General features: G+C 40.8%; 1 protein-coding gene and 1 long non-coding RNA gene across 13 annotated transcripts in view; one reads left to right on the top strand and one right to left on the bottom strand.

The window, feature by feature from the left end:
• Gm20275 (predicted gene, 20275) overlaps positions 1–12,099 on the top strand; it is a 114,787-nt gene that overhangs the window by 4,710 nt on the left and 97,978 nt on the right. The gene's annotated exons all lie outside the window — the stretch shown is intronic.
• The window catches only part of Myo9a (myosin IXa), a 178,019-nt gene continuing 173,382 nt past the window's right edge, over positions 7,463–12,099 (bottom strand). For 7 of the 12 annotated variants that reach the window (XM_006511215.3, XM_006511208.3, XM_006511212.3 and 4 more), the window contains one exon: positions 7,472–11,758. In XM_006511215.3, the coding sequence (XP_006511278.1) occupies positions 11,298–11,758 (461 nt within the window). In that variant the 3' untranslated portion in view covers positions 7,472–11,297. Of the gene's footprint in view, positions 11,759–12,099 lie in introns of all 12 variants that reach the window. The other 5 variants (XM_006511209.4, XM_006511210.3, XM_017313399.2 and 2 more) reach the window with 2 other exon arrangements.

Raw genomic sequence — 12,099 nt, 5'->3', positions numbered from 1 at the left:
CACAACCTGGGTTCTAGCCTGGAAAGGCATTTTGGAAACCTGGAAGAGAAGAGGGGCTAGGTGGCAAGAGAAAGAAATGTAGCCAAGACAGTTATTTTGATCAAAGCTCAAATTTTACTGTTGCGACACTCAGTTATAAAAGAAGAGGGAGGGGACCCGATTCCCACCGAATAATCTCTGGTCCAGTAGAAAGGTGCACGTGTGTGGCTCCGCAGGTTCTAGCAGTGGGCGTGGCAGAACATATGAGCAGGAAGCTCCACCCCGGAGCAAGCAGGTTTCAGGCTGGGGGAGGGGAGACTATAATTTCCACTTGAATTTTTTTTTTTCTTCTGAGACAGGTTTTCTCTGTGTAGCCCTGTCTGTCTTGGAACTCGATTTGTAGATCCAGTTGGCCTTGAACTCACACAGATCTGCCTGCCTCTGCCTTCTGAGTGCTGGAATTAAAGGCAAGTGCTACTATGCTCAGCTCTACTCTGATTTTTATCATCTTCGTCCTATTAATTTTGGGTTTGTCTTGCTTCTGTAAGTCTTTGCAAAGATTGTTCAAAAACCTTCCCCCTGTTCTTTTTAAAGGTGTGAAGTCACCATTAGACACTTCCCACTTCTATATCGGAGTGTGCAGCCACACCACAGGCTCTGGCATGTTGGATTTACATTTCTATCCATGTGTTTCCAGAAATTTACATTTTTTTTCTAACTTCTTCAGTGACATATTGTTGGTTGGTCTCCATGAACTTGCAGATTTTCTGAAGTACCTTTCATTGAATGGTAGTGCCATTCTACTGAGATCAAAACCACAAACATCACAAAAAAATGTTTGTGATTTATTAGAATTTGTTCTATGGCCTCTAACATTTGGAATATCCAAAAGAAGATTTAACTGAGAATGTACATTCTGCAGCCTCTATATGGAATATTCTACACGTGTCTGTGAGGTCCATCTCATGTAAAGAATAATTTGACTCGGATGTTGCTTGTTTTTTCTTGTCTAGATGCCTTGTCTGTTGATTAGAGTGGAGTACTGAACTTCCTCTCTACCTCTCCAGTGTTTATTTTCTAAACTTAGGGGCTCCAGCATTATGTGCATGTATTTACAATCATATACTTTCAAATTTTTATTTTATGTAAATTTTTATTTGTGTGTGTGCCGCAGTGAGTGTGTGGAGGTCAGAGGATAGCCTGCAGGAGGTTATTCTCTTCTTCACCACGTAGATCCTGCCTAGATCCTGGGGGTTGAACTCAGGGCATCAGGCTTGGCAGCAAATGACGACCTGCCAACCCCTCTGATGACCCTGTGTCTCTGTGTGTGTGATACATGTGTGTACATTGTATGTGTATGTGCTGATGGTGTGTACTTGTACACATTTCATGAACAGAGGAGGGTGTCAGATGCCTTCTGCATTGTTCTTTAAATCTCTTGAACCTACAGCTTGTGTTTTTTGGCTAGGCTGTGTTTTTTTTAGCAAGTCCCAGCCATTTTTCTTTCTCTACTTTGATGAACTGATCCTTTAATCAATATTTAGCAACCTTGTCTCTTTTGACATCTTTTTCTTTTAGTCTAGTTTCTCAGATAAAAGTACAAGTACTCAAGGCTGCCCACTTCCTCCCTACCTATTCAACATTATACTTGAATTCCTAGCCAGAGCAATTCTACAACAAAAGGAGATCAAGGGGATACAAATTGGAAAGGAAGAAGTCAAAATATCACTTTTTGGAGATGATATGATAGTATATATAAGTGACCTTAAAAATTCCACCAGAGAACTCCTAAGCCTGATAAACAGCTTCGGTGAAGTAGCTGGATATAAAATTAATTCAAACAAGTCAATGGCCTTTCTGTACACAAAGGATAAACAGGCTGAGAAAGAAATTAGGGAAACAACACCCTCTCAATAGCCACAAATAATATAAAATACCTTGGCGTGACTCTAATTAAGGAAGTGAAAGATCTGTATGATAAGAACTTCAAGTCTCTGAAGAAAGAAATTAAAGAAGATCTCAGAAGATGGAAAGATCTCCCATGCTCATGGATTGGCAAGATCAATATAGTAAAAATGGCTATCTTGCCAAAAGCAATCTACAGATTCAATGCAATCCCCATCAAAATTCCAACTCAATTCTTCAACGAAGTAGAAAGGGCAATCTGCAAATTCAACTGGAACAACAAAAAACCTAGGATAGCAAAAACTCTTCTCAAGGATAAAAGAACCTCTGGTGGAATCACCATGCCTGACCTAAAGCTTTACTACAGAGCAATTGTGATAACAACTGCATGGTACTGGTATAGCAATAGACAAGTAGACCAATGGAATAGAATTGAAGACCCAGAAATGAACCCACACACCTATGGTCATTTGATCTTTGACAAGGGAGAAAAAACCATCCAGTGGAAAAAAACAGCATTTTCAACAAATGGTGCTGGCACAACTGGCGGTTATCATGTAGAAGAATGCGAATTGATCCATTCCTATCTCCTTGTACTAAGGTCAAATCTAAGTGGATTAAGGAACTCCACATAAAACCAGAGACACTGAAACTTATAGAGGAGAAAGTAGGGAAAAGCCTCAAAGATATGGGTACAGGGGAAAAATTCCTGAATAGAACAGCAATGGCTTGTGCTATAAGATCGGGAATCGACAAATGGGACCTCATAAAATTGCAAAGCTTCTGCAAGGCAAAAGATACCATCAATAAGACAAAAAGACCACCAACAGATTGGGAAAGGATCTTTACCTATCCTAAATCAAATAGGGGACTGATATCCAATATATATATAAAGAACTCAAAAAGGTGGACTCCAGAAAAACAAATAACCCCATTAAAAAATGAGGCTCAGAGCTAAACAAAGAATTCTCACCTGAGGAATACCGAATGGCAGAGAAGCACCTGAAAAAATGTTCAACATCCTTAATCATCAGGGAAATGCAAATCAAAACAACCCTGAGATTCCACCTCATACCAGTCAGAATGGCTAAGATAAAAAATACAGGTGACAGCAGATGCTGGCAAGGATGTGGAGAAAGAGGAACACTCTTCCATTGTTGGTGGGATTACAAGCTTGTACAACCACTCTGGAAATCAGTCTGGCGGTTCCTCAGAAAATTGGACATAGTACTACTGGAGGATCCCAAAATACCTCTTCTGGGCATATATCCAGAAGATATTCTAACTGGTAAGAAGGACACATGCTCCACTATGTTCATAGCAGCCTTATTTATAATAGCCAGAAGCTGGAAAGAACCCAGATGCCCCTCAACAGAGGAATGGATACAGAAAATGTGGTACATTTACACAATGGAGTACTACTCAGCTATTAAAAAGAATGAATTTATGAAATTCCTAGGCAAATGGATGGACGTGGAGGGCATCATCCTGAGTGAGGCAACCCAATCACAAAGGAACTCACACAATATGTACTCACTGATAAATGGATATTAGCCCAGAAACTTAGAATACCCAAGATATAAGATACAATTTGCCAAACGCATGAAACTCAAGAAGAACGAAGACCAAAGTGTGGCCACTTTGCCCCTTCTTAGAATTGGGAACAAAACACCCATGGAAGGAGTTACAGAGACAAAGTTTGGAGCTGAGACGAAAGGATGAACCATCTAGAGACTATCATATCTGGGGATCCATCCCATAATCGACTTCCAAATGCTGACACCATTGCATACACTAGCAAGATTTTGCTCAAAGAACCCAGATATAGCTGTCTCTTATGAGACTATGCCGGGGCCTAGCAAACACAGAAGTGGATGCTCACAGTCAGCTATTGGATGGATCACAGGGCCCCCAATGGAGGAGCTAGAGAAAGAACCCAAGGAGCTAAAGGGAACTGCAACCCTATAGGTGGAACAACATTATGAACTAACCAGTAACCCCCGGAGCTCGTGTCTCTAGCTGCATATGTATCAGAAGATGGCCTAGTTGGCCATCAGTGGAAAGAGAGGCCCATTGGTTGTGCAAACTTTATATGACTCAGCACAGGGGAATGCCAGGGCCAAGAAGTGGGAGTGGCTGGGTGGGGAAGCGTGTGGGGGGCTTTTGGGATAACATTGGAAATGTAAATGAAATAAATACAAAAAAAAGTTAAAAAAAAAAGTAAAAAAAAAAAAAAAGTAAAAAAAAAAAGTACTGCTTACTTTAGGATCCCATTTGCTTGAAATATTTTCCAGCCTTTCATTTCCAGTGACTTTACTGATGAACTAAGTTTCTTATACACAGCATATTTTTTAGTCTTATTTTGTTTTTGAGACAGGACCTTGCATGGTCTGGTATCCACTATGTAACCCTGGCTAGCCTTAAAGTCATGGTGATCCAGATGAGTGCTGGGATGAAAGGTGTGTGCCATAACATCTGGCTTTAAAAAAAAAATCCATTTGATCAGACTATAGCTTTCGATTGAATAATTTAGTCCATTTATAGTCAAGGTTATTATTGAAATGTAGGAACTTATTTATGCCTGTCTTGATTTTTCTAGTTATTCAGAGCATTACTTTTCCTCATCTTAGACATCTTTGCAGTTTTCTTGCTGTATTTGATAGTCTGATTCCGTTTTTGTGTGTTTATTCTTCCAGTGGAACTCACACTTTCACATGCTGTTGTGGGGCAGTTCCCTTCCTTTCATTTCTAGATGCAGTACCTCCTTAAGTCATGCAGTCATGAATTTCCCCAGCTTCTCCTCATCTCAGAAAATCTTCTGAAGGATAGCCTTGCTGGGTATAATAATCTTGATTGGCAGTAATTTTTCTTTCAGAACATGGAGAGTGACATTCCATTTCCTGGTATCCTGTAGGGTTTCTTCTGGAAATTTTACTGTAAGTGTAGTGAGGTTTCACTTAGATGTCTTGTGCATTTTTTTCTTGTAGACTTTAAAATTCTTATATTTTGAATTTTATATTATGGTAAAGGTCCTTTCTGGTCATATCTGTAAGCCCCTTGCATATGGATGCCCATGTCTTATCCATGATTAGGAAAGCTGTCCACTACTATTTCCCTTGAGAGTTTTTCCATACTGCAAATGTCTGCTTCTTTGCCTTTAGATAATTCATGGATGTTTGGTGATTTAATAGTATGCCACAGATTTGTTCTCTTCCTCTCCCCACCCCCATGAGTTATTTAAGAAGACTTATCTTCAAGCATAAACATTTTTTCTCCCACCTAATCTAGTCTATTGTTGAAGCTCTCAACCAAAATTTTTAGTTGATATATTATGGATCCCTTACTCCTAAGATTTTTTTTTTTAATTTTTTCTTTGCCAAGTATCTTATTCATATCCTACCTTGTCATATGTGATTATTTAAATGTTTGTGTTCTCTTCAATTTTACTGAGCTTTAAAACAATAATTCCATCTGTTACTGTTTCTTTGGGTTTATTACTAGAGCTATGATCCTCATTTATTGACTTGCATGTTTGTATATATGTATAGGTGCACATGTCAGTGTAACTTGTGGAGATCAGAGGACAACTTGTGGGAGTCAGTTTTCTTTCCACCATATGGGTCCTAAAAGAGTTAGTTCATTAGCCTTGGCTGTAAGTGACTTCACCCACCAAGCATCTAGGCAGCCCTTTCTTTGGTAAACCTGTCTGCCTGTTTTGAACACTGAGGAAAAGTCACTACAGTTGGTAGGACAACTGCATCCACACCACTACAGAATTTATCACTCTCGAGTCAGGAAGCCTGGCTCTAGGCAACAAGCACCAACTGTAGAAGATGCCACTCTAGGGAAAACGAGCCTTTTGGCGAGTTTTAGATTAGCCAGCTTACCTTGAAGCAGCTATTCTCATTCAGGAACAGAGGAGGTGGCTGGAGTTTCAGAGTCACCAGGAGCTGAGGGCTCTGATTCTCTCAGAAAGCTCAGAGCTGAGATGGGAAGACATGACTCAGCAAAACATTAGTGCAGCGAAGCTTGTGATTGGTAGAGCCAGAATCACATGCATAGCTGTGACTGCTAAAATTATAATCTGTGCATAAGCATGCCACAATCATCATCTTGCTGTATAAAGCAGGCTATTTTCCACTCCCTGGGCTAACCTGGGAAGCTCCTCCTACCTTGTGCACTATTAGGTATTGCATCATTAGGCTCTAATAAAAGTATCTTGTGAATGGTCTTTTGCCTACATGTGGCATGAAAAATAGACAAATACCCGGGTGGCACAGTGAGAAGGCAGGTGATGAGTTCCAGAGTTCTGAAGGCTCTAATACCCTCAGAAAACCCAGAACTATGATATCAAGGGTTGGCTAAGAATTCCAGAGAGCAAGAAGCAAACTATAAAGTATGGTGGAGGAGCTGCAGGTGGAGAAGCTCTGATTATGGATGAGGAAGCCGAGTCTACAAGGACTGCACATGCCACTCCCTAGCTGACTCTGGAGAGAGCTGAGAAGGGTTCAAGAGCCAAGGGTTCCAACACCACTTGCGAGTTAGAATTCCAGCCACTAGATGTTACTTCTCATAAGTCCAGGGAAGTAAGCTTCTGCCTTGAGCAGCCAAAGCTTTGAAGGTTGAGAACCATAAGCTCCTAGTTGTTCTCAAGACTTAAGAGAGCTAAGCGTCTGGATTTAGGAACCTAGCTTGTGAACCTATAGAGCTCAGGCCTATCACCACTAAAGGGTCTGCCTGCCTAGCCATCTTCAGATAGCGCAATATGCCCCCACCCCTATCCTGGAAAGCAGTCACTCGTGACACTATAGGCAACACCCTCTACTACCATCCCCTTTGTACCATGTACTCAGCAGTGCATTTGACTCAGAGGTACTTCTCCAGCAACGTTGGGATCACAAGGCAGCCAGCTGATGAGCTAACACAATACATCTATGGGTTCTCAGAGCCAGGAATGTGTAAGGTTTTCTGATCCCTGGAGCCATCCTGATTAAAACAGAAGTCCTCTTCTTAGGTAGCTCCTAGTTACAGCACTGAGGGCTCACAGGAAGATGATATAAGAATTGTTTTCAAAGCAAGGCTACTGTACAGTCTTTAGGTTAGCTATCTAAGCTGGTGTGGGTTGTGAATCATTCCAACAGCTGGGATTGCCAGAATCCAGACTGGTTGTGTGAGCTGAGACTTTTCCCCCTGCATCTCTATAAAGCTGCATCAGCTTTCCTTCCCTGTTGTGAGGCAGGGTCTCCAGGTGTCAGAATATTTGTTTTTTACTGTAGCTTTGTCCCAGGCCTCTGAATCTCATAAGATTCTGAAGTCCTTCTTTCAACTGTCCCTCACTGGAAAATTCAACTATACATTGTTGTTTGGGTTTTTTTCTTCACAGGAAGTGACTGCTAGGTGCCTCTAGTTCTCTCCTTGACCTTGGCTTGCTCTTCTTCAGTTGAGTTCTAACAGCTGTCATTTCTGCACTCATCAGTTGGGAATTGGATCCTTTCCTTTAATTTTATTAGTATAAGTAGTAAGTGGTGTTCCTTTGGGCTATGAGTCTGATTGGAAGCCAGAAAACAAACCACACATATTGCACTTCTGGAAGCTTTGTTCTTTAATGAGCCATGGAGTGATTTGTTCAGCAGGCTGCTTTTGTGTAGCTATACAGTGCATACTCTGAGTGACACAAACTGCACTTTATACAAATGTCTTGCCCCCTTCCAAAAAAAAAGGAAATTACAAAGTGCTGCTGATTTCATCAGGAATGTAATCAGTTCTGTGAATAAGTCATTCTTATAGAATTCTTAAACAGTAAAGTGGCATATTTCACAGGTTGTGTCCTTTTATAATACACAGTATTTTAAAACTTTACACTCACCATACTTATAAATTACTTTGAGTCCATTAAAATAATATAATACTAATCTGTAGTCTACACCTTTCCCATAGTAAATACAAATACTTGGTTCAAGAGGTGCAACTCTTATATGACCTAAGAGGGCTGATAAATAGGCATTAAGAGTGGACAGGTGACAAGGTGACAGACCCATTGCTAGGGCTTTTTTGAAGTTTAAACCAGGAGATCAGTAAGATCTAATACACTGGAGATTACCCACTTAACACCAAAAGTGTGAGAATGTTCCAGAGAAATGTGGTCTCTTAGGGATGCAGAAAGTCAGGTCTTCTACAAATACCTAAAAAATTTTACTACTAAGGCCAGCATGGTGTTGGGACACAGTGCTAGGAAGTTATCACAAGTGTGTGGGTGCATATAACACACCATTCAACACAGAAGAATGCAGGGCCCACATCTATTTCCCCACCAAGAATTTTTAAAGTGAGAAAGCCATCTGGACAAACTTCTTTCTCCAGTTATAACTCTCAGCGTCACACACCTGAGAATCCTTCCTTCGCTCTAGCTTATTAGTTACAGTTGAAAACACAGCTCACAGGCACAAAGGTGGAATGATACAGCCTCAATGTATCACCTCATATGAGCACATTTCCGTGACACTGTCTTTGATTGAGACACAGAACAGTCTTCATACCCTATGCAAGGTGAGAGTGATAGGTTTCCAAAGCCTGAGAGCTGGCCCTAGTGACCTGTGCCCTGAACTCACATCCTTTTGTCTCTCCTAGCAATACTCATATCTCCGTTTGTGTGTATGACCTAGAATGGTCATATAATCAAAATGGCAGGAAGTACAAATATGTGCAAACTAAGTGTGTCACCTCCCTGAATCCTGCCTGCATTTGCTGTAATTTGCTTCAGTCTGTGATGCAAAATGTATTGTTTGCTTCTGCTACATTTTCTATGACACACAGCTACAGACACATATTAATGAGTAGGGAAAAATGTAGGAGTTATTGTGGACTAGAAGTATGTGACATAACTAGGATGCTCTGAAGTTTGGAGCACAGGTTCCACATGTGAGACACTCTGCTGCTGCCAGAGAGTTTCTTTTGGTGCATTTTAAGACTGAAGAAAAGCAGCTAGACAGACATAACAGTGAACTCTATGTGGATCTGTATCATGGGTGAGGATTCAGAGGCTCTGTTAAGAACTGATGGAGCCAGACATCTGACACTACTGAGTTATGGCTTCGTCTCTATCAGATCAATAGTGCCTGCTAACCCAAGAACAACAGCACTCTTTTCCTTACAGGGACCTACACTTTGCCGAGACATTCTTATAGTTGTGTGGATTTCCCCCACCCATCCTGGCGGCTTGTTAAATGATTAAAAAATCCACAAATCTAGCAAATGAAAAAAAAAGTTTTTATTTAACTTTATTCAAATTCAGGTTTTAGGTCCCTGAGAAAAATTATAAAGTCTTTAATATTGATTACCTAGTTCCTACAAGGTGACCTATGTAGGTAGGTTGGTTTTTTTTTTTTCTCAGCCCCAAATTTACTTTATAGAAATAATAAAAACAAAAAACTGAGCTGTAAAACTTTAGGAGGGAGAATGTGTGTCAAGTGCTGAGTTCCAGGACATTCCTCTGAAACAAAGGAAATTGTTCTGAGCCAAGTGGAGAGCAACAGTTAGCAACAGTTACCACCCAGTAGCAGCTACTTTCCCCAAATACTATAACAGACTGTATAGCCAGAAAGGCCCAAAACAGCACCCCACCATATCACAGCCATGCTGGCTTCCTGTAGAACAGTTTCCAAAACTCTTATTGTTAATGCTGGAGGGATATAAAAGTTAGCATTTACTGAATGACCATCATCATCGGGGAGATTTTCAAAACTTCCTTCATGTGTCTCAATGCTGAACCCATACCATGGAGAGGGAAGACTCCAGCCACCATGAGCTGCTGTGCAAAATAATGCTACAAGTCTCATCTCTAGAGCCGGCCAATGACCACTATTGCAGTGGCGTGAGGTTCAGTGTTGTGTAGGAGGAGAGACCTTGCCTTAACAAAAGACTTCTATTCCTGTAACTTCAAACCAAAAAAGGAGAAGGAGGAGAAGGAAAAGAAGAGGAGGAGGAGAAAACCAAAATTCAGGTTATGGATATTAAAGGCTCTTCTTGTAACAGTGCATGTGGTAGTTAGACAAAATGTATTTAGTGACTTTAAAAATAAACATTTCATATACTTAAGAAATGGTATCATGTTTCACTTCACATAACATAAATAGCAAAAACAGAGTTCTAGTCCCACAATTGCTAGTACATGATGCTTCTGACATTATAACTTATGGAAACTACCAGTGATGAAAAAGATGCCCTTACTTATTCCTCACCCCGGGGGTGAATGGCTCTCACCACCTGTCTAATGGCCTCTTATCTGTAGGGAGAAACTCAATGGGAATAAGGGGAAAGCACAAGGTTAAAAAGAACTAGGCATATTATACATGTGTATTTACAGTAAACTTCAGGAACAAGAATATTAACAAAAATAGCTTCAAGTAGTCCTTGATTTTTTTCATCTAATACTGATGGTCTGATAAGAAGACAAAAATTAAATAGATCATATTTAAACTTTCTAGACTTCTTTTGGCGGCTTTTTCTATAACACTCATGCACAGTTGTATGTATGTGAGTACTCCTAGATAAGTGATGAAATGGTTACATCTATGGTGGTACTCCACCAGCAGATGAGTAGGCTCGGATACAGTCTTCAGTTTATACAAAAAGAAAAGCTTGGATCAATCAGGATGATGCGTTCACATTTAGGAATTACCTAAATGTGCCTGTGACATATTTCAAACAAAAACCTAGAGGAGTCTGATCTATAATCAGGGCATACCAATACAGTATGGCTACCAGAACTTTACCCCATGAAATATATTTGGCAGGAATTAACCAAGCGTTAAACCAGCACTGACTATAATACCAAATATCAACAAGAGACAAAGCATGGTCTCTTCACATTCCTGTAGCTGAGACACTCTGGGCTTAATGGAAATCAGTTTAGGTTTCCAAAAGATAACATTGAATGTTTTGTAATTAAATTTAAAATAGAGGGCTTATAAATCCTTGGGGAAATTTTTATATTCTAACACAGTTCCTAACTATTCCAATACAAACTCAAAAGCTTTTGTTTCCATGGTTAACAGAGGTTTGTATGTTTTCTTTAAATGCTAGAAATGAGAGCATACCTCAGGATCACAATAGCTCCCTAGTTCAGCAACTATCTGTGGGAAGGGAAAAGTAGGTGGGCAAGAAGCAACTATTATTGGCCAAAATCCCCCAGGTCCCAGGTGGCTTTGTTCAGTGGACTCTCAAATCAAATACAGCAGCCAAGGCACAGCTGGCCCATCCCTAGCAAACTTCAAAGCGGCCACTTTTGCCAGAAGCCCAGTGATCCAGCATACAATCTGTCTGCTGAAACGAGGCAGGACCATTAGGACCGACTGTTACAAACAAGGTGACCAGAAGAGGCCCCAAAGATGAGATCTGGGGACACATCTGTCCATTTAGACCATAAACTCATTATTTCCAAACAGTGGTAGTTGCTGTGTGGAGCTGCAGTCTGAGTCCACAGTTTTCTTTCGGCCAGATGTGACTGTCCCCTCTGGGGTCTCTTTGGTTTTCTGAGGTGAGTTTTTCACATTCTTTAGTTTTTGTTTGCCCTTTTCAGGGTTGAAGGTTCCTCTGCTGATGAACTGAGGCCTGTCTTCTAGGGATTTGGCTTGGCCTAGCGGTCCTTCCGTTCCCTGGGCCTCACAAGCTGAAGCAGCTCGGTAAAATGGAGACTTGGAATAAATCTGAAATCGCTTTCTAGTGCCATGAGATGATGTAGTGTTTGATAGACATGAAGAAACGGAGGAGCTGACGGAGTCTAGAGAGTCTGGCTGCTTTCTTAGCTGCTTCCGCGACTTGCTTGAAGGTTCAGACTTGCCAGCTGCTTTCAGGGAGCTAAGGGCTAAACTTCTCTCTAAAAACAGAAAATAAAGTTGTACATAATAGTGTCTACCTATGCAACATCATGTAATGAAGCTACTGTTCACATGTGAAACTGAATGGGTAAAAAGTTCTGAGGATTTAGTCAATCTCTTTTGTGCAGAATCATTATTGTAAAAGCTGTCTTGGAGCTGGCCTCAAACTTACAGCGATCTGTCTCCTGAATCTGGGATTAAAAGTATGCACCACCAACCAGACTGAACCTGAGAAAGTTTTTTTTAACATTAAAAAAAAAAATTGCCGGGCATGGTGGCGCACGCCTTTAATCCCAGCACTCGGGAGGCAGAGGCAGGCGGATTTCTGAGTTCGAGGCCA

Source organism: Mus musculus, chromosome 9 (genome assembly GCF_000001635.26).
Source record: "Mus musculus strain C57BL/6J chromosome 9, GRCm38.p6 C57BL/6J".
NCBI lineage: Eukaryota > Metazoa > Chordata > Mammalia > Rodentia > Muridae > Mus > Mus musculus.
Note: the sequence above shows the minus strand (reverse complement) of the source record. Positions and strands in the feature narration are given on the sequence as shown.